At 41.2% G+C, this 23,000-nt stretch overlaps 1 protein-coding gene across 2 annotated transcripts in view; it reads left to right on the top strand.

Annotated features, from left to right (window-relative positions):
* The window catches only part of COG3 (component of oligomeric golgi complex 3), a 57,230-nt gene extending 37,492 nt beyond the window's left edge, over nucleotides 1-19,738 (top strand). Inside the window, exons 18-23 of one of the 2 annotated variants that reach the window (XM_030882227.2) lie at nucleotides 1,459-1,547; nucleotides 1,657-1,791; nucleotides 7,420-7,495; nucleotides 11,982-12,109; nucleotides 12,926-13,024; nucleotides 17,804-19,738. In XM_030882227.2, the coding sequence (XP_030738087.1) occupies nucleotides 1,459-1,547; nucleotides 1,657-1,791; nucleotides 7,420-7,495; nucleotides 11,982-12,109; nucleotides 12,926-13,024; nucleotides 17,804-17,833 (557 nt within the window). In that variant the 3' untranslated portion in view covers nucleotides 17,834-19,738. The remainder of the gene's footprint in view (nucleotides 1-1,458; nucleotides 1,548-1,656; nucleotides 1,792-7,419; nucleotides 7,496-11,981; nucleotides 12,110-12,925; nucleotides 13,025-17,803) is intronic. The other variant, XR_009559757.1, reaches the window with a different exon arrangement.
* Nucleotides 19,739-23,000: the final 3,262 nt, after the last annotated feature.

Here is a 23,000-nt window from a genome sequence, read left to right as displayed (position 1 = left end):
TTCTCTCGTTGCGGAGCATGGGCTCTAGGCACGTGGGCTTCAGTAGGTGTGACTGGCAGGCTCTAGAGCACAGGCTCAGTAGTTGTGGCGCACGGCCTTAGTTGCTCCGCGGCATGTGGGATCTTCCTGGACCAGGGCTCGAGCCCGTGTCCCCTGCGTCGGCAGGCGGATTCCTAACCACTGCGCCACCAGGGAAGCCCTCTGCTAGTATTTAGATAGTAAGCCTGTATGTTATTCATATGCTTTGTAATTTTGTTTTTAAACAGCAGCCAGATTTTCTGGCTTTTGCCCTTACAGAATGCATAAATTTTTTAGTTTATTCTCATCGGAGGCTGCCATCATGCAGCCATTCTGGTTGATTTCCTGCTTTCCTTTCAGTGTGACATGTGGAAATAGTGCCTTAACCTTGAGGAATGCCAGGCGCTGATAGTCCTTACTTTATTAAGTAATGGGACGAAGCAGGGCTGATCTATTTTCTTTTGTATTTTTTCTAATTCATAATTTGTTGCTTCGTTCTACTACAGATCCACTGAGGTGTGAGAAAATGAAATACTCTAAAATTTTGGCAAATTTTGGTATAAAGTATGTTTTCCCTAAAACCTTATGAGGGTTATGTAATCCTGCCATATGATCACCTACAGTTGTTCAGGTTTCTTACAGAAAAGACAGCAGAAACAAAGAGTCATTTACTAAAGCTTTACTCTGAATCTGATAGAGAGGTGTGTTGTTTGTGTTTTGTTTTCCCAGTAAGATCAGGATCAAGGCAGGGAGTACAGTCTGGTGTGTTCTTGTAAAACCAGGGTTGGAAGCATTTCATGCTTTGCTTTCTCCAGCCTGCCAAGGCAAAGCAAAGAAATGATCTTTTCTGACTATCACTTAATAATACTTGCTATCTTTACTTTTAAGCCTCTAACCTCTCATGACTAACGTTATACCTTATTGCATTTGAACATCAATGAGACCTATTTGTACTTTGCAAAGACTCTAATTAGTCTGGAGGTTAAGGGGTAAATATGTCCTTTTGGTGTTTTTCTTCTGGCTGACACATTAGTTTATTCTCTGCTTCAAATGAATAAATTTCTGTGCCAGCCAGATCTTAAACAAAGGAAGCTGGGTAAGTATATGAATTTTTCTTAAAAAACCTATTTAGCATCATAAAAGTAAAGCAGTGAAATTTTAAGGTCTTGATTACCATTTATCCTTTTTCTTTTTTTCTATAAATGAATAATTGTGATTAATAGTCATTTTGCAATTCTGAGTTCTAGAAGATAATTGTGTGTGAGTGCTGTAGCCGTTGTTGGCACTAACCTTATCCACTCGTGGAGGTGACTTGGTGGAAATGAAACCCCTCTTGCTCTGTGGTAATAGAGAACTAGTATATGTTTACACACTGAAATAGGAACTTGGCTTCTTGTTGAAACTGTACATGTTCACTGGATGAGTAATTTTGTTTCACAGATGCAGCATTTAAAATCCTGAATCCTATGACTGTTCCAAGATTTTTTAGGCTGAATAGCAACAATGCCTTGATAGAGTTCTTGTTGGAGGTGAGAAGGAGTCTGTTTTCTTGGTGGTGGGAGATAAACGATATTTTTTACATGTCTGGTAATTTCTAGGCACATAAAAACAGGAGGAAACTGTCATCTTCTCTTTAAGGGTACTCCTGAGATAAGAGAACATTATCTTGACTCTAAAAAAGATGTAGACCGTCATCTGAAATCGGCCTGTGAGCAGTTTATTCAGCAACAGACCAAGCTGTTCGTAGAGCAGCTGGAGGAGTTCCTGACAAAGGTATAGACCTTGGTGCATATTGGGTAATTGTGAATTCTTCCCTAGATTGCATTTTGTTTTCTTTTTGTTTGTTTGTTTTTTTAATAGAAATCCATTTTTAATTTATTTAATTAATTAATTTATTTATTTTTGGCTGTGTTGGGTCTTCAGTGCTGCGTGCGGGCTTTTTCTAGTTGTGGCGAGCGGGGGCTACTCTTCGTTGTGGTGCGTGGGCTTCTCATTGCGGTGGCTTCTCTTGTTGCGGAGCACGGGCTCTAGGCGCGCGGGCTTCAGTAGTTGCGGCACGCAGACTCAGTAGTTGTGGCTCACGGGCTCTAGAGAGCAAGTTCAGTAGTTGTGGCGCACGGGCTTAGTTGCTCCGCGGCATGTGGGATCTTCCGGGACCAGGGCTCGAACCCGTGTCCCCTGCATTGTCAGGCGGATTCTTAACCACTGCGCCACCCCTACTGTTTCCTTCTGCCAAGGTTTTCATAAGAGGGTAATTCAAAATGCAATCTAGGGGCTTCCCTGGTGGCGCAGTGGCAACAAGAGAAGCCACCGCAATGAGAAGCCCACGCACCACAACGAAGAGTAGCCCCCGCTCGCCACAACTAGAAAAAGCCCGCACGCAGCACTGAAGACCCAACACAGCCAAAAATAAATAAATAAAATAAATTTACTTTTTTAAAAAAAGAAAAAGACAGTAAACCCATGTCTTAATGATTCTGTCGAAGAAATCACCGTGTTCCCTATTATGGAAGCTTTTTGGTTTGGACTTTTAGGTATGCTTGCAGAGTTTTTCAGTTTTAAGAGAAAGTGTGCAAATATTGCAAAGTTAGTTATAGCAGACCTCTGGTTAGCTCTGTTCTCTTTATCCACATTGTAGGGACCTGCATGTGGTCTGGGACTCTCACTTTTCCTGGATTAGGACCTGCGTGGCAGTAATCACAGTCCTGTCTATCAGGGTTTCCTGTTACTTAAATGGGTGATTTATTTTCCTCTTTGTTTTACATACTATTTTTCCCTTTCATTTTGTGTAGATAATTGAGAATTGAAGATTTTATATCATTGCATTGTTAATTACCAGACATATGGATTTTTAATAATCTGTCTATTTCTCTGTCTCCTAGCTAGAATCCATCAACTGGCAAATGCCAGCAAAGGCAAAATCAGATCATGGCAGTTTTGACTTTTCCTGTTGCAACATAATCATTTTTTAAAAAAACCTAAGTGTTGTTACTAAGGACTTACCTCATAAAGATCTTTAAGAAGTCTTGAAGTGAACTTTCATTTATTAAGCCTCTACTGTCTGTCCAGACTTGTGTTAGAGGACATTAAAAAAGAATAAAAATATGACAGCCCTCTTTCTCAAATTTACTTATCTGAGTCTTAACTGGGGAGACATTGGTAACTTGTTGCTGGGTCCTGTGATAAAGACAGAAGATATTAGTTTTTGAAAGTAAGAAATGATACCAAAAAAGCAAATATAGAAATGTTAAACTATTATTTATCATTGAGGTATATTACTTGTTTAGTGGCTTTTAGCCCATTCATCAAGTATTTGGAATGTGTGTGTGTGTGTGTTTTTCCCCACCACAGAAATATAAAAGGAGGGTGGTGTAAATGTTTTCTCCCAGCTTTTTGATTAAAAAAAAATGGTGCAAGTATGGATATTTTGTAAGTTACAAACCAGTCATCATAGTTTTTACTGAAATTGTCCTCATGGAAAACTAGTTTGTAGATTGTAGTATTTTGGGGAGAGCACCCACTGGTGGGAAATACTGTAGATTAATATTTTGCAATAACAGAGCAGCAGAACGAACCTTCTGATATAAGCAAGTTGGTTATAATGAAATCTGCCATTAAAGGGTTTTTTCTAGAAAAGCACAGTTTTCCTAGAAGTCAAGAGAATGAAAATTCACTGATGGTAGTTGTCCAAGTTGACCTTAGTATAAATTTGGTAAATCTGGTATAACTCTGGGCATTTGGAAGATTCTGGACACTACGAACATTCTTTAAAAATTAGAGGTTTATGTAGAAAATATGTATTCCAAGTCTGAATTATGTAATGGCCCTCCATGGACATGCTACACGTCTGTAGCAGGGACCCCTGTATAGCTGTTCATGCACCTCTTTTTATACTTCTCTCAGTATGGGACTGGGAGAGGGAAAGGCCCTGCCGTTCTCCCTCACCCGCCTCTATCTGCTCACTCTATGTTGACCTTACTCAGATTATTCACAGTTGCCTCATGTTTCCTTTTACAACCCTGGTCCCTCACTGCTCCTTACTGTTCAGTGAGAATCTTTAGTAGATACTACGGCTTAGAGGACCCGGCATCCCTTTTATGTTATCTTATTCCAAATTTAGGTTTCTTCCCCTGTCCTGTTGGCATAGAGTGGGTCAGAGGTAAAGATATATATGCACACACACGCACAAGCACGCACACGTGCATTGTAAGCACTAGAGTTCATACAGATATACGTGATCATTTAAGACATTATTTCTTAGAGTTTGTGGACCAAACATTTTTCACGTTTCACCGGGTCAATGTTACTAGTATTCTGAATAGCAGAGACAGAGTAAATGATTTTAAAACCTTAAAATAATTTTCTTTAAAGGTAATTGTGCAAGTGCAGAATCTTATACCCCTTTTATTATAATTGGCATTGTAAGGCAGCCAGTTCTTGTACCTTGATAAATGATCACAGGAAAAGCAGTATCCATAGATACAGAAAGGAAACAGTATTTCATCTTTCATTTGGATGTATGCTTGTAGGTCTCAGTATTTGCTATTTGGATGTAAGCTTCATCAACATAATGTCCTCAGCTTGTTTCTAAGTTTGGACTGATTTTTAAAATATATATAGGTTTGCCTAATAAAACAAGCTGTGAGAGTGTATAGAGAACGTTCTTAGGTTGTCAGAAGACTTGTTTATTGAGCCTGAAGACTCCAGGTGTGATTCTGGTCCCCTTTCACCTGTTGTAAATTGGCTTTTTTGTTTATGTAGCTCCTTCCTTGAGCTCTCTTTTTTGAGATGCAGTTAATGAAATTTCTTGAGAACAATAAAATTATAAAATTTTATTTTATAAAATAATGAAATTTCTTGAGAACAAGAAAATGGTTCTAGAAGAACTATTGCCTTGTTTCTTGCTCCTTGAAAAATAATCTTTTCTCTCAGTATTTGAATGGCCCTAGGGAGTGTAATACTGTTCTCTAAGTGTTGGGGGTGGCGGTTCATATCAAAACATTTGGGTCAGTTATTTTCTAAAACTAAAAAACTGTCGATACTTTTTTTATGTCCTAGAATTTTATTGTACTAAATATTGCTTGAAACAAACTCTTAAGTAGGGCTTGGAATCGTCTTGGGTGTAGTAGAAAGAGCATAGCATTTCGAGGCAGGAAAGCTGAGCTCTGCACCTCCTGACTGGGATGGTAGTGGTCACTTAGCTTCTCCAAGCCTCAGTTTCTAATCTCTACAGTGGAGATAGCTATTGCATCCTTCCTCCCTACTTAAGGTTATTATGGGGACCGAAAGATGATTTTATATATATAAACATACATCGTCAGTGCTTGAAGAAGTGTTATTTTATAGTAAAATGTGACAGATTTGCAGTGAAGATTTTGCTTTTGCAAAAAATCTGAATGAAAGCATTTTAAAGGAAGTATAATTTCATGTTTATAGCTAAGCTAAAAGTGTTTCCCCTTGTGGGACCAGTTTATGCTAAAAACTCAGACTTGTATTCCTCTCAAGCAGTTTGCTAAAGTATTGCAAGTTTATTCTTAATGTTCCCTCTGAAGTGTTATTAATTTCCTCAGCAACACTACAAATTAATTTTTTTTCCTCAGCATAGTGTGTGTAATAGAATTTGACCTATAAATTTAATTTCTGTTCACAAGGAGTTATAACCTAATGGGAAATCAAGATGGAAAATATGTAAACATTAAGATGTATACAGCAATGTCATTATGAGACAATGGGTCTGTCTTCATCCTGTAGGGTTTTAAAAACGATGGGGCTAATTGGGGAAAACTTCTGAAGAAAATTCTCCTTGAGGTTTAACTTAAAGATAAGTATATTATCTAGGTAGTAAATAGAGATGAGTATACAAGTTTGTATTTGCTTTTAGTATAAAAACAGTTATATACAATATATGTCTTTATGAAATTGGTTAAATTCTGGAACAATCAGTGGCATACAGCCAGCCATTACTATTAAAGCATAACAATTAGATACAGAAAAATGTCCAGGATTTAGATTTAAGTGGAGAAAAAAATTTTTAGAGCACTGTGTTCCTACTTTTGTAAATGTAGACACATTAGCATGTTTATATATTTACGTTGGGAAATATTTGGGATAATATACACTAAACATGAACATGTTTTTCTTTAGCATTGTCTAACCTATAATCGTATGTATGACTCACTTTTGTTTTTGTTTTTTTTTTTTTGTGGTACACGGGCTTCTCACTGTTGTGGTCTCTCCCGTTGCGGAGCACAGGCTCCGGACGTGCAGGCTCAGCGGCCATGGCTCATGGGCCCAGCCGCTCCGCGGCATGTGGGATCTTCCCAGACCGGGGCACGAACCCGTGTCCCCTGCATCGGCAGGCGGACTCTCAACCACTGCACCACCAGGGAAGCCCCTATGACTCACTTTTAAAAGCTGCATCTCACAATAAAAAGTAAAGACGTAGAGAGGAATTGAGTGACATTGGAAAGGGGTGATTTTATCTACATGGCAACATGAGCAAAGGCCTAGAGTGGTCCAGGAGTATGAACTCGGTAGAAATAGAGAGAGGGCTGAAGAGGCCTGAGTTAACATTATATCCTGTCTGTGCCCATCCTCTGCCTAAGTATTTGTGTGGCCTTCTTTATGAGAAATCTAAAAAGTTGGTGTTCAGGTTTTTCTAATGAGACTATCTGCTGAGGCCAACATGTTATGGCCTGGACCGTTGGCACCTAGCAGTCCATTTTTTACAGCTGTTTTGTGCATTTCTGTCCTTCACACTCCCTAGCTGCAGCCTAGCCGCACCGTAATTTGCCATCTTAAGAACATTCTTGTCCGAAAGCTAAATGTATGGTTTTGCTTCTCTGTACTGATGCTGAGAGGTGAATAGAGGGTGGGCATCCAATTCTTGTACCTAGAACACTGGCTAGTCAAATGTGCTTTTTGATGCTATCTGAAAATCTTTTTTTTTAAATAACATTCTCTCTGCCTGTAACGAAGGAAAGGACCCTCTAGGTATATAAAGGAGATTTTGTCCAACTGCTGTGACATTTTTCTAATAACATACGATAGTAATTTAATGTTAACCTAACAGTCCACTGAAAGAGAGGACTGTTTTGTGTTGACGTTTCTCTTGGTCTTCATTTTTGTCTTCCTACCCTGAAATGTTTCAGGCTGAATGCCTCAGGACATTGGTATGGTTTTCTTTTTGCAAAACAGTGTATGCCTCGAAATCACAGAAGTTTTGCTAAAATATTTTATTGGTTGTAAAGGACTATGAGATATGATGCATTTTCTTTTAGGGCTGCACATTTGATTATCATTATGCTTTCATATGTTCAAATGGTGTATATTATGAGAGCAGAACTAGTTTAATTTGTCATCAGTGAAATGAAACTTTTTTCCTTTTGTCCCCTCTACTAGGTTTCAGCACTAAACACAATGGCCAGTCAGGGAGGACCCAAGTATACTCTCTCTCAGCAGCCTTGGGCTCAACCAGGTACCCACGTTTTACTGTTTGGGATTTCTTTTTTTAGGATGTCAGTTAATTTGCATTTATATAGCCGTGCTCCGACAGCTTGAAGTTGGTTTCCTACTTCCTACTTTCCTGCTGTGGTTTAGGTTAACGCAAGATTCATTTTGGAGCTGACAGGTCTTAATTGAGCCAACACGACTTGCATTTCAACAAGCATCCCAAGAAAGGAAGAATTAAAATACACACACACACACACACACACACACACACACATGCATACATACATCAATACATACATATACATACACACACACAGTTAAAAATAAAATATGGCTTAGATGGAAATGCTTTGAGTGTGATGGTTTCTGTACACTTGATTTTCATTGTCTTAGAGTGAAAATACTGTGTTTGGTAGTATGAAATTAATGGAGAGAATGCTACTGTTTCCAAGTATTATATGAAGAAATGTTGGACATTACATTTTAAGCAAGTTACGTCCTCTTTAATGTTTTAGAGTGTTTGAAAAAAATTATAAAACTGTGGTGTCATTTAGGAGTTGGCAGGCTCTATCACTGATTGGCAGAAGTGCTGGAGCTGTTTCCAGTCTTAACTCTTTCCTAAATGTAAATTTTTTTGTGCTAGAAGGTGTTTTTTTCCCTCTTTAACATTAGACATTGAAAATCACGACTAGTTTTGTGGGTTATTTTTGGTTCATGTTGTGACATTTTAAGTTGTCATTAAACCAGAATAAATCATTTTGTTAGATTGATACTTCTGGCCATTCCCTGGCCCATATTGTGATAGAGATCCTTTGAAACTAAGAAGGGCAAGATGCCGAAAGAATCAGTGTTTTAATTATGGATGAGCTGTGTCCAAGTTGGTAGGAAGCTTTTTGCTCATAGTGAGAGAGATTCAAAGAATGATTCTGGTTTAGCATCCATAAAAAATTGACTGTCTACAGGCACCCAAAACTGGAATTAGGTTTTTAACGTGATTGGTTTCCCATAATGAAAGAATGCATGTCTGTCAGGTATTTATTTCTTTTGGGAAAAAGAATTGAGGCCATTCTAAAATTTTCAGTTATTTTTATTAGTGCCTCAGGTTAACTTGAAGTTGAAGTAGAACAAAGAAGTTGTAAGAGTAGCTATGTATCTCCTAGGAAGATTTGTAAGCATAGAGAATTATCACTGGTATTTGAACGGAAGGCAGGATTTTATTTCAAAAATTTGTCATGTGAACTTCGATGATGTCAATATAGATTTGCATTGATTTGCTTTATTTTGCAAATAAACTTTGTGACATGCTTTAGGCCTTTTGTTTACTGTGATGGAGACAGTGAATATTATACTGACTTTATTATTTTAAACCTTTGTGTTGTATATGAGATTGAAATCTTTGCCATCTTACTAAAGGACAGAGAGCATCCTTCATGCAGTAGTATATTCTGTCAAGAGACAGAAAACCAGAGTCTTTTACTGACAATGCTGGAAATTCTAACCATAGTGAGCCTGGTGGTAATCACTTGTTCTGACCCCTCAGGGTCAGGAGCAGGCTTGTCAGGCTGTAACTCAGCACTGATTCTAGAAGGAATTCTAATCATCTTTGGATTAATTGGGCTATTGGCTCAAGGTTTGTCATTTACAGAGCTTATTTAGAAATAGGACCTGATTTTATTTTGAACGTTAATGTAAATGAAACTCTTGGGTGCAATAAATCTCTCTTAAAATAGGTAGAAACCACCAAATTGTCATAAGTATAGTTAGTACAGCTAAGCCCAGGGGCTTGATGCGTAATTAATGTATTTTCTTTCCCCTTTGGGAAGATTCTCTTCTCAAAATAGGCGCTGTCATTTTCTCAAGTGGAGTCCTGATAGATCTCCTAGTGTTAGGTGTATTGTGCTCTTAAGTATTACTAGAATTGTCATTAGTAAAGCAGGAGTAGATGAAAGGAAACCGACAGAAAGACTAGATGAAATAGGGCTTGCTGTTTTGTCATTTAAAACATTTTGTTTCTTTCTAAGTGAGGAGATCCTGGCAAATGGAGCAGTGACACTTCAGTTTACCTAGTTGTTGTATCTTCCGTCTCATTTAGCCTCAAGGAGCTATGGAGTTGCTTTTTCTTGATCTGTAATACGAGAAGCCCACACTTAAATGTCAAAGATTTTTAAGTCTTTGGGGTGGGAGCACCAGGGACAGTCTAGAAACTTATCTTGGGCCCCCAGAACCCGGGGTTAGTGGTTCATGCAGACTTGATCACCTTCTTGGGGTCATTCCATGCTAAACTCACGAGATTGAGTTATAGTTAGGATGCCAATTTGTTAATTACTCTGGGAAATATACCTTTTTAAGAATTAGGATACTTTATTTACAAGGCTCCACATAAAACTGGGCTCTGAAGACTGACCAGTGATCCCTGAAGTGTGTTAGTGACTATAGGACCAGAGCCCGTGGACTTCATTGTCTCAAAGGAGCTTTCATCTGTCTATGAAAAATAAGGGATTCTTGGATTGTTTGTTCTTTCTTCTTGAGAGCACTGGCAGTTTCTCACCCTGCTCTTACATAACCCTCCTCAATTAAAAAAATTTTTTTAACATGGTATAAAATTTGAACTGTGGAAAGGTATAAAATGAGAATTCTATTCTCCACCTCTAAACTAGTTCTCTCAAAGGTAACCACTATTAATGGCGGCTTTCCCAAAATTATGTGTATTCTAGCATATATGGACTTGAAACGTGTTATACAAATAAGATTATACTATTGTTACCTGAAAAAACGCGTTTGCCTCTTGGTGGGTATTGAGCCAAAAGACACAACCAAGGCAAAGAGTGGGAGGAGGAAGGATTTATTACTAGCAGCGAGGAAGGAGAACGCCGGGGGTCTTTCCCAGAGCAGTGTCTCCCCGAATGGCAGAATTGGGGAAATTTAAGCTAAGGGTACATGTATTCATGAAGGGGCTTGAAGAGAGGAGAATTCAGCATTGAACCGGGGCAATGGTTGACAGAATCCAAGCTTTAGTTAATTGAAGTCACGGTGGTCAACGGCATCGTTCCATCCTCCACCCGAACGGGGGCCTTCGTTCCTGCAGAGCACAAAGACGTGCATCCGATTGTTCTCTGTATCCCTTGAGGAGGAGCTAGGGCTGTTTCATTACCGACCTATTGTTTCTTATTACTTTTCCTGTGTTCCTGCATTCCCTCACTTCCCTTAAGGTCATCAATTACTGAGACCTGTTAAAGGACAAGCATTGTGGCCAGGCTGAGATCACAGAATGGTTTAGGCCAAAATGGCTTCTCTTACGTTAAGAAAGCCAGTCCTGGTGTTCCTTCTTCAGGGGCCTCTTACCCTATCTGCTTACAAAATATCCTTACTTTTTTTTTTCTTTTGTTTTAAACCACTTATTCTGTATCTTGGAGCCCTTTCTATACCAGCATATCCAGCTGTACCCATTCTATTTAATGGACCTGTAGAATATATCACTAAAGCATAATTTCTTTAATAATTCTATTAATAGATATTTAAATTATTTTTAGTTTGTTTTTCCTTACACTCTTAATAAACACACATATCTTGGTATTTTGTAAATATGTCCATAAGGCAAATTTCTAGCAGTAGAAATGTTAAGTGAAAGAGTGTGTATATTTTCAGTTTTGCTAGACATTGCCTAATATCCCTTCCAAGAGGGTGAACAGTTTATACTCCCGTCAACAGTGGATGAGGGTGCCTGTTTCCCCACACCCCTGCCAAGTGTGGATATTCACAACCTTGGTAATTTTTACCAATCTGAAATATTTCAGTTGTTTTAATATGCGTTTCTTTAATTATGAGTGAGGTCAAGCATCTTTAAAATTATTAATCAGTCTTTTCTTTGATAGCTTTCTAGGTAATTTTCTCTTTTAGATACTTCATACAGATTACGACTCTTCTTTTCCATTTGTACTTCTTTTCAGACACTACACCTGGGCTACTAATTATTTCAGTTACAATTTTCTGGAATTCTTTTCCTTTTCTGATAATACAATATAAGAACGTAACAAATGGATTTTTAGTTCCCATTAAATATGTGTGGGTATTTTCTGAATGATCTCATAAGATAGGGAGCATCTCTTACTGTGAGTCAGTTCTACAAATCCTTACGAAGTAATTCTTACTAGTTAGTGCTTCTCTGCAAATGACCTTTTATTTCACCTTACACCTTATCTCCAAATGCCGAAGGCACCATATTACTATCCCTGTGAATGTCCTGAGCCATGGCTGGGGGTGGGGTGGCGGGGCAGGATTCTTTTGTTGTTTAGCCCATGGGGTTAGAATTTTGTATACAGTAGGTACTTAATGAATGTTTATAGGGCTTGTGATTAAACTTGATAAATAAATAAGAAAAGGGAAAGAAATTCTTTGGGGAAGTAAAGAGTCTTCTTTTGCTATTTTTCTCTCCTTTTATTCCCCTCTGAATTAAAATGGAAATGTTTCTTCTGTTTTTATTTGTGATACTAAGGAGGTTAATTTCTTTCCAGCAAAAGTCAGTGACCTTGTGGCAAGTGCCTACAAGACAATAAAAGCAAAGCTGCCCCTGACGTTGAGAAGTATGTCATTGTACCTATCCAATAAAGATACTGAGTTCGTCCTGTTTAAGCCAGTTAGGGTGAGTGTCATGATCATCTCTTTGAATGTTGGCCCGTCTCTTGGAGTATTCTTGCCTTGTGTACCATTTTCCTCTTCCTGTAAACATTTTGAAATGTTGGTCTACTATTCTAGTACAGTTGACTAAAAAGCACTGTGATTCTTGAAAGACTTACAAAGCATGCGTCTGTCTGATTATATCTCCCCGACCTCGCCCCCAGCCCTCATTTTGTCTTAATTTCCTTATGGTTACCTGTGGCACAAGGGTAATTTCTACCTAAAAGTAGAAATCAGTAAATGAATAAATAAGTAAGCAGACCCTCACGTGAGATGGGGCCCAGCACTTGTGAAAGAACAGCATTTCAGGAATTATGTCCCATTTTACTGGTGAGTAGCGGAAATAAATGGCTTGCAGCGGCCATGGAGGGATTAAATGTCAGAGCAAATTTAGTACTCATAGCTTCCAGCTCTGTGTTGAGCTCACATCTTTACCCAAGGCGTTGGTTGATTTTTAAAGTACATTTTATGTGTTTGGGAACTTTATTATCTCCTGTGGAAGAAGTTGCTGCAGAAGACTGTTACTGTTCTCTGCGGGGGACAAGGCTTGCTAGAGTTTAGTCTTTCCAGTCAGTATTATCTGATAAGTCTTAGACAGGTAGTGCTTGCATGTGAAATATTAATGCAAATTGAACGTCTTTGGTAATGCCCTAGGAGATACATTTCCTCCACTTGTTTTGGCACATAGCAAGATTTAACTTGCTTAGTTATTCATATTTAAGAAGACTGAATATGTTTTCAGTGACTCATGTAATAATGATTGCCTCTTCTTCTTTCTAAGAATAATATTCAGCAAGTCTTCCAGAAGTTCCATGTCTTGTTAAAGGAAGAGTTCAGCCCTGAAGATGTCCAGATCATTGCTTGTCCTTCTATGGAACAGGTAATCCAAAGTCTGAAGATCCTTGTTACTTTTATAACCTTTTAGTTATTTTACTTGAGTACGTAATGTCTTTGAGTAACTGTGTTTTAGTTGTACTTTTAAAAATGGTACGTTGTTTTGTTCTGATGAGCAAGAGTTAAGCTCTGAATTGCTTTCTCGCATATTTAGTGCTGGCGTTAGAATTTTCAGCTGCTTTTCAGTGCTTTCTGGTATTGAAGGTTGCTGTGTTGAAGGTGAATGAACTGTTTGTGGGAGACTCAAACAGTGGTACTTAGATCGCTGAATAATTTTGTTTGCAGTATGTATGATAGGAGGCCCATGTTTTAGATGAAAAACAAGAAGTGTTTTAGGGATAAGAATAGATGTTAGAAGTGTTTCTGTTTTCTCTCTTCTTCCTAAATTAAAAAAACTAAATAGAGAGCGCAGCCTGTGTTTATTATCATTCATTTATTCAATTCAGTCGGCAGGCTTTTATTGAGTAGAAGTAGGTTGGTGCTATGGAGGGTATTTTATTTCCGGTTTTAAGATTAGTTGAGGAGTTTAGTAGGGTAAGGACTAGAGAGAGAGACTGGGGGAGAGTGGTAAGGTTGGTCAGAGCCCGATTGCTGTGGGTGGAGCCCGCGGGGAGAGAGACTGGAGGCCGTGCGTGTGGTAAGTCTTTTGAGGAGTTTTACTTCACGGGGAGAGAAAAGATGGGGTGGTAGCTGGAGAAGAAATGGGGTCATTTTTAAATTGTGATATAATTCAGATACCATAAAATTCACCCTTTTAAAGTAGGCAATTCAGTGGTTTTTAGTATATTCAGTAAGTCCTGGCACCGTCACCACTATCTAATTTCAGAACACTTTCATCCCCCTAACAAAGAAACCCCTACCTGTTAGCAGATTCTTCATTCCCCCTCTTCTACTAATCTTCCTTTGTCTCTGAGGATTTGCCTGTTCTGGACAGTGCATTAAATGGAATCGTACAGTACCTGGCCTTTCGTCACTGGCTTAGCATAATGTTTTTAAGGTGCATTCACGCTGTGGCTTGTATCAGAACTTCATTCTTTCTCATGGCTGTATGAATTTCTTTGTATGGCTCTATGGGTCATATTTTAAAATGATTTCTCTGTAGTTCTAGGGTTGTAGACAGTCAGGATACTTCTTTTTTTTTAATTAATTAATTAATTTTTGGCTGCGTTGGGTCTTCATTGCTGCGTGTGGGCTTTTTCTGGTTGCGGCGAGTGGGGGCTACTCTTCGTTGTGGTGCGCAGGCTTCTCCTTGCAGTGGCTTCTCTTGTTGCAGAGCACGGGCTCTAAGAGTACGGGCTTCAGTAGTTATGACTCATGGGCTCTAGAGCGCAGGCTCAGTAGTTGTGGTGCACGGGTTAGTTGCTCCGAGGCATGTGGGATCTTCCCGGACCAGGGTTCGAACCTGTGTTTCCTACATCGGCAGGCGGATTCTTAACCACTGTGCCACCAGGGACACCCCAGTCAGGATACTTTTTTATAAGTCATTTGAAGCAATTATATTCTATGTGATTATACCACTAACTTGACATGTAGTTAGTTTATTTTCAATATTTAGAGATTTTTTTCCGCTCGTTTTGATTTAATTTTGTTTTTATGTAAAATGTTTACATGATTCCCAAGTCAGAATTATGGAACAAGGTAAATTTGGAGAAGTCTTGCTTCCCTTTCCAGTCCCTCCAGCCTTTTCCCTCTCTCCCCTTTTAGATAGCTATTTTTATTTGTTATTGGATTATCCATTCATCCTTTTTTTAAAGATAGGGGAAATGTATGTTTGTATATTCATGGGGAAGATCTAAAGAGAGGGAAAAATTGCTGCTGGGAAAATGTCCTTGAGAAGAGAAGGGGGGATGTGATCGCAGGGGCAGTTGGAGAGTGGGGCCTTTGTCAGGGGCCTGCAGGGTTCAGCGTGGAGAGAGGAGCGAAGGCCGAGCATGTGGGCGCACGTGCAGGGAGCTGGCACGCGTGATGGGCGCTCACGGAAGCTCTCCTCTGACTGCTTTGCGCTTGTGGGGGGAACAGGAAGCAGGGTCACCACTGAAAGTGAGGAGGTGCTGAAGATTCCACAGGAAGGTTCGGTTGAGTTCAGTGGCCGGTTATGAATCCAAGAAAAAGCATTCAGCATAGTTGTCTCATGTTTTTTTTCCTCCAGTCCTCGTCAGTTGCATGAGTGTAGCCGTGGAGTTGCTGGAGGGTTGTGTCAGGGCTGTGCTTTTGCCAGGAGGGACAAGGCAGGGGCGGATGAGGGCGGGAGAGTTAAAGAAGGGAGTGGCTGTAGTGATTGCCGTGGAACTCAAGCGAGGGAGCTGAGGGAAGGGAGTGGGGAGGAACCCTGGCTTCCAGGTCCTGGTCGAGTCAGACGGTCATTGGCGTTGGAATGTGAGAGGGAAGCTGAGCTGGGAAGATGGGTTGTGGCGATCAAAGAGTGAGCTACTTGACGATGGGACTGCGGAGGGGTTGCAGTTAGAGGTAGTGATGGGGCTGGGATGTGCCCGCGGCCTGAGTAGCTGACGTGGTTGGTGGAAGATGAGGTCATTGGAGGAGAGGAGCTGAGGCTAAGCCTGGAAGGGTGAGCTATCTGGATGCTGAAACCACCAAGAAGTCCTACAGGAGTAGTTTTAGGAAAGGGTGATAGCGCTCTGAGATCTGCAGGAAGTGCAGGGCTGGGTGATGGCGGAGGGGTCGTAGATGGAGGAGTGAAGCGTGGCATGGTCTGATACGATGAAAACCAAAGCTGGGGCGAGGTGCTGGGAGAGGGAAGGAGAATGGTCTGGAAATGACAGTGAGGAACAGAGGGGACTCTGATCCCGCCTCCAGGCCCAGTGGTTCCAGGCATGTGGATGAGAAACACCCATCACTGGAGAAGGCTGCAGGGGAAGCTTGTCCTGGCAAAGGGCTGGGGGGCAGGGCTTCAGGACTTCAGAGAGGTGGGCCATGAGGTGGGAAAAGAGCTTTGAGGTAGTAGAGGAATGACTTGGGAGGCCTGGGCTTCTTGTGGTGGGTGACGTAAGCATGGGTAAAGGTGTGAGGAGAGCAGCTCTGATGGAGGAGAGGCAGGGGTCTGGCTGAGAACATGCAGAGTTACTGGACTCCCACTTGACTCCTGCCAGTGAGATATGTGGTTTAGCGTGTGTACGTGTGTCTGTAACTTAAAAGTTTTATAATAACCACACACACTATGTGCAGCTCAGTTGCTTTGCTTTTCTTCTTTCTCCTGTTGATGAACCACTAAATTATTTTCATGATCTACCAATGGCTTGCAGCTGAGAGTTTGAAAAACACTAATAGAGGGACTTCCCTGGTGGTGCAGTGGTTAAGAATCCGCCTGCCAATGCAGGGGACACGGGTTCGAGCCCTGGTCCGGGAAGATCCCACATGCCGCGGAGCAACTAAGCCCGTGCGCTACAACTATTGAGCCTGCGCTCTGGAGCCCGAGAGCCACAACTACTGAGCCCGCGTGCCACAGCTACTGAAGCCCACGTGGCTAGAGCCCGTGCTCCGCAACAAGAGAAGCCACCGCAATGAGAAGCCCGGGCACCGCAACAAAGAGTAGCCCCCGCTGGCTGCAACTAGAGAAAGCCCGTGTACAGCAACGAAGACCCAGGGTAGCCAGAAATAAAATTAAAAAAAAAAAAAAGAAAAGCACTAATAGAGACCATCATGCTCACTGTTCCTTGTTCCTCTTTCAGAACCGTTAACATTTTCTAGTTAGTAACAACAGCTGATAATACTGACTGCTGACTGAGTCACTTGGCCACAGGCTCATAGAGTAGGAACCAGAACAAGGAATTCTCTTACCCTACACGCTGCACAATGATCAAAACAGGAAATGTAACATTGATACTATTACCTAATCCTCCATCCATATTCAAATTATGTTCCCCAGTCCAGGATCCAGTCCAAGTGTTGCTTTCAGGTGTCACATCCCTTTAGTTTCTTTAAACCTGGAGCAGTTCCACAGCCTTTTTGGGCTTTCTTGACCTTGTCGGGCCAGTTATTTTGTAGAATGTTTGGTGTTGTCTGTTTCCTCATGATTAGATTCAGGTTTTGTATTTTTGGCAGGAAAAACACAGAGGTGATTTTGTGTCCCTCTCACTGGAAGTACACATTTATAGATGAGATTAGGGGGTGATTATTTTGATTACCAAAACCCTACTGTATAGAAGGGCGCACTGCCAGGTTCATCTAGCCGCAAGTCTCTCCAGGCCAGGGTGACAGATTTGCAGAGAACATGCTGCCAGCCCCTCCTGTCGCAGTGGCGATTTCTCTGGTTTTCCCCGGGCTGGCTCTGGGTCTCGCGCTCCTTTACAGAGGGGACAGGGGGCTCCTGGTCCGGGTTAGCATATGAGGTGAAGCTCACCTGCCGTGCCTATTCTTGTGCAGTTAAGAGTCATTTAGAGAGTTCAGCTTACTTACAACTCTCCGCGAAACACACTCTGCATAGAGGCAGGTGAAGTCGGTTATTTAGAGCCATTTCTGTCTCTCGTTAGTGTTGGTATGTAGTTCTTTTCTGTCTTCCTGATTGGATTCTTAATGAATTTTGAGGGCCCAGGTTCGGCGATACCTCCCACAGGCCCCGACGATGCACAGCGCCCGGGGCTGCTTCCGGAATCAGCACCGCAGGTCCAGTTTATACCTTACAGCCATGTTTACTGGTCTCTTAAAAATCAAGACATTTCCTCTCATTCTTTTTTGAGGATCTAAACAACTTATCTTGAGTATGGTATTCCACAGCAGAACTAACAAGGCCTTTCTCTTTGCTTTTCAGCTGAACCTCCTACTGTCAGTTTCTAAATAACCAGGCCTGTCGGGCTGTGTGCGTAAATGGCCGGTCCGGCAGGAGCCGGCTGCCAAGTCCCACGGCCTGCAGGACACCGGGGAATTGTGCGAGGGGCTTCCCGAGAACCACAGGGCTGCTCAGGGCTGACCGCAGAATGAAGTGGAAGCAAAGTGTGACGTGATTTGTGTTTCTCTTTTGAAAACATCAAAATGCCAAAGATAAGCTATAATCTATGAGCGCTGATTACTGCCTCATTTAAATGGTCACAAGCAGTGTAAGGTTTTAAGAGGAAGCTATGGTGGGCACGCAGTGAAATGGTTCTTAAGAAAAATGTGCAATGAAAATAGATTACAATAAATAGTGCAAAGAACTTTACAGAAATACAGCTAATTAGAAAGCTTCTAAGGGAAAGGTTTGTTGAAGCGTGAAACACTGCACTTTTAACCACTGAGCATTCCACAGTGACTATTTTTTTATTTCCAGAAATGTTATTTCTACACCCTATTTAATGTAATGTTTCTCCTGTCACTTTGAAGTTTAGTTTGGGATAGATTGGGTGCTTCTGAGAACATGTTCTGCTTTCCTGGGAATTCAGCGTGTTATCTTTCTGTGTGTTTGATGTGAGGTAGTTTCAAGGTGTAAGGTCCCTGGATCTGTACTCCATGAATTGCTTAGGTGCAGAGTGTTCAAAAGTAGGCAGGTAGCTGCAGCGTCCTCATGGTAGAAACGTGCCGTATCTTTCATGAGAATCTTCATGGTACAGTAGGCAGTGTCCGTGAGGGGGAAGTACCAATTTTGGCGTCTTCCGTCTGGCACATAAAGGAGGAGAGGAAGCCTGATGAATAGTGTATCTTGTGCACGAAGGTTAGGGTTACCAGCTTTCTGCACACTGCCTTCCGTTTCCGTAGTTCTTTGAAAAGTGAACATTTTCACGTCCTGTACCTTCATGGTGGCTGTGCCGCGAGCCTGCCTTGTGGATCTGTACCCTGCGACAGCAGGATACATTTCACTCAGAGACGAGGATGACGAAGACCACCCATCCCTTAACATCAACCACACGATAGCAGCGATCATCAAAAAAATTATGCGCATCTCTGAGTTTTCCTACAAATACGTTTCCTGATTGGATTGGTTTTGCCTCTGATGTTATAGTAAATGTAACCTGCTCTTTGGTTCACAATGAATTTTGAGTTATTCAGACACTAGTTTAGAGATAGAATGCTGACAGGGGTTCTGGAATGTAGCCAGCAGACCTCATTCTGTGAGACTGTAGCATTTCTCATCCGCTTCAAGCAGACTCCCGCCATGTGTAGATGGGTTACGTATCCTGATGTCTGTCATTTTAAACAGGTCACTTGTTTTCAGCTCAGTTTAACTTGGTGATGGATGTTGCTCGATAGAGCTTCATACTCTCTATTTTGGGAAGGTAGAAGGTAAAGAGGGTCCATATTCACTCTTCAACAGGAAATGAATGAATTAGGAAGATTATATTTACTTCCACTTACTATTTTAAATATGTGTTTAATGAAATAAACTGTACAATCCAGTTTTGTATATTATATGTACATTTGATTTTTAAATAGCCTTTCCAGAGAAATGAGGGCACGATTATCGTACAATACTTGACTGATTTAATTTGATGTACAGAGCAGAGCGTGTTCTTAAGGATGAAAGTATTTGATAGCACTCGTTCTTGTGTTTTGAGTCTTTTATTTCTGAAACAAACACCTTACAAAAGTGCTGAGTAGGTGATAGTGATCCAACTTGTTTGCTAAATGACTGTTTAAATCTGTACAGTTTCAAGTGTTTACTTATACAGAGTGTACATACTTTCAGATAATTAATTTAAAATGCTTTATATTATTTGGCTAGAATTTGCTGTTTTTAATAAATGTGAATTTTTTAAAAAATAAAGATTTTTGCTTCCTACTTTTTGTCTTCATTGGTCTGTTACGTGTGTGGATTCTTTAAAAATTTTTTTAAATTGAAATTAAAGATAACTTGTAGATTCACATGCAGTTGTGAGAAATAATACAGAGCGATCCTGTGTACCTTTACCCAATTTCTCCCAATGGTGTCATCTTGCAGAACAATAACATGTGTCACAAGCAGGATATTGACAGTGTTACCCTCCACCAACGTTATTCCGATTTCCCCGGTTTTACTTGTACTGTGTGGATTCTTTTGGCAAGACGATTATTGTGGAAAGACATTTTGAAGCATCTTAATGCTTCATTAGGTGACAGATAATTTTTCTTTATTTGCAAAACTGCCAGTTTCCTGAGTACTATCAGCACAAATAGTTGTGCTGAAATTTAGTATTATTGAAGTCACAATAAAAACAAATTTGTATTTCCACAACCCCATATCTTTAAATTCTCTTCTGCTGTTACCTTACAAGGAAGAAAGAATAGTCAACCTTAGTTTTTAAAAAGGGTCCATTTAGAGCTTCCCTCGTGGCGCAGTGGTTGGGAGTCCCCCTGCTGATGCAGGGGACACGGGTTCATGCCCTGGTCCAGGAAGATCCCACATGCCGTGGAGCGGCTGGGCCCGTGAGCCATGGTCGCTGAGCCTGCGCGTCCGGAGCCTGTGCTCCACAACGGGAGAGGCCACAACAGTGAGAGGCCCGCGTACCACAAAAAAACCCAAAAAACAAAAAACCCCAAAAAAACAAAGAGTCCATTTATTAAAGGAACTGGGGGTGTGTTGGTGGAGAGAAGGTTACTTCTCAGAAAAGAGGAACTTCATCGATTCCTTTCTGGCGTGCTTTTCTTCTGGTGGTGGTTCCTCCACTAGCTTGTCTGTCTGCTCTTCCTCAGCACCCAACCCCCATAGAAAGGAGACAGCTGCTGGAAACTTGGTATAATGGCATCCATTAAATAGTCATCCAATAAATACGTATTGGGGGGGTTAAAAACATTTTTCCTGGTTATCAAAATATGTTCACTATTAGACATTTCTGTAGTGTTTGCATTTCAACATAAAATGTGAAAGTCTTCCATAAATGAACCTTGAAAGGTAAACTGCTGTTAAATGTTTGGCATATAGCTTCCCGATTTTTTTCTATGTATATTCTAAAATAACTTTTCTTACAGGATTGGGCTCTTTTACACTTTTATTAATCAGGTGAGTTTATTGATTGATTGATTGATTGGCAGTGCCACACGGCTTGCAGGATCTTAGTTCCCCTACCAGGAATTGAACCTGGGCCCCGGCAGTAAAACCGAGTCCTAACCACTGGACCACCAGGGAATTCCCAGTCAGGTGCGTTTTAATTATCATTGCTTAGACACACACTCATTTGCTGAACTGTTTGAAGTAAGTTGCAGGCATCATGACATTTTACCCCTAAATACTTCAGCATCCATCTCCAAACAGTAACCCTAATACCATTATCACACCTAAAAGAAAAAAAAATCAGTAATATCTACTGTGTAGCCCATATTCCACTTTCCTCGATTGTTCCCCAAAATGTTTCATAGCTTTTTCTTTTCCAGGTTCATACGTGTTAACTTGATTGTTCCATCTCTTTAGTCTCTTTTAATTTAGACAATTCGTAAAGTTTTTGTTTGCTTGTTTTCATGGCAATGACTTTTTTTTTTTTTTTTTAAATAATGTTATAGAATGGACCAGAGTCTGCAGAAGGCATTCTTTTCAAGTACGTGGAACATTTGCCAAGACAGATAGATGCTGGGCCAGAAAACAACAAAACAACCCAAATGTGATCTGCAACAGTAGTTCTCAACAAGGGATGACCCCTGCCCCCTGCCACCAAGGGTGCGTTTGGCAACGCCTGTAGACATTTTTGGTTGTCATGACTGGTGTGTGGGGGGTATTACTGGCTTCTAGTTGGTAGAAGCAACTAGAACTGCCAAATATGCACAGGCTAGCCTCCCACTACACGTAATTATCCACTCCAAAATGTGGATGGTGGCAAGGTTGCAGAACCCTGTGATATATACAGCAACCCCCAATTCCTAGCACTTGCAATCCCCTCACCGGGCTTAGTTGTGTTCATACCAACAAATGATGTCTTTTACTTACTTGGTTTTTTTTTTTTTTGGCTAGGCCGGGTCTTAGTTGCAGCATGCAAACTCTTGGTTCCCTGACCAGGGATCGAACCTGGGCCCCCTGCATTGGGAGCGAAGAGTCTTAGCCACCAGGGAAGTCCCTACTTGTTTTTATTTTTTCTGACTCCCCCAGTCTGGATTGTAAGCTACCCGGGGGAGGAGCTTTGCTGTGTTTACAGCTGTATACCTAGTGCCTAGAACAGTGCCTGAGGTAGATGCTCAGTATCTGTTGAAAGAATCCACTTGGGCCCAAGTCACACAGCCTTCCCTTCCCCATCCCATTCCTACCAAGTCCTGCCTGTTCTCTACCCCCTCCTGCCCGCCTCTATTTCCTCCCCTCTGCTATTTCCAATGCCATTGCCCTGGGTCAAGGCCCTCGTTTTCAATATTCCTTGCTGGGAATATTGGAGTATCTTTACTACAAGAACCTGAACTTGTTTTTTTTTTTTTAATATTTATTTATTTGGCTGTATCAGGTCTTAGTTGTGGCACGTGGGATCTTTGTTGCCATGTGCGGGATCTTTAGTTGCAGCATGTGAACTCTTAGTTGCAGCATATGGGATCTAGTGCCCTGACTAGGGATCGAACCCAGGCCCCCTGCATTGGGAGTGTGGAGTCTTGGCCTCTGGACCACCAGGGAAGTCCCCAGGAACCTAGTCTTATTACCACTCTCCTTCCCCTTTGCTAAAACTTTCACCTCCTGATGCACACGGGCTGTTCAGGCTCCTGCATATCTATCTGCCCACACTTGTCTCCTTACTACTCATCCTTTGTATCTCTCAAGGTCCTTGAGTGTAAGCGACAGAAGGCATCATGTCGAACTTGAGCAGAAAAGGGCTTTATTGGAAGGAAATGGGAGTGCAGGGGACAGACCAGAAGCAGGAGGACCAGAGGAAGGAGAACAGGAAGCATTACAGATGCAGGTTTTTATTTTTTCAAAGCAGAAAGTGTCGGTCCACTGCTGTGGCAGTGTCCTAGACTTGGCATCACTGCAACTGCTCTCATCTTGGCCAAGCTGACTTCCTCTGTGTGTGTGTGTGTGTGTGTGATTTTTCCATGCTTCACTGAGTGCCGGGGCAGGGAGGAGGAAGATTCTCTGTGCCAGTTATCGATAT

Source organism: Globicephala melas, chromosome 18 (assembly GCF_963455315.2).
Source record: "Globicephala melas chromosome 18, mGloMel1.2, whole genome shotgun sequence".
Classification (NCBI taxonomy): Eukaryota; Metazoa; Chordata; class Mammalia; order Artiodactyla; family Delphinidae; genus Globicephala; species Globicephala melas.
The sequence above is the reverse complement of the archived record's forward strand: the minus strand, read 5'-3'. Positions and strand labels throughout refer to the sequence as shown.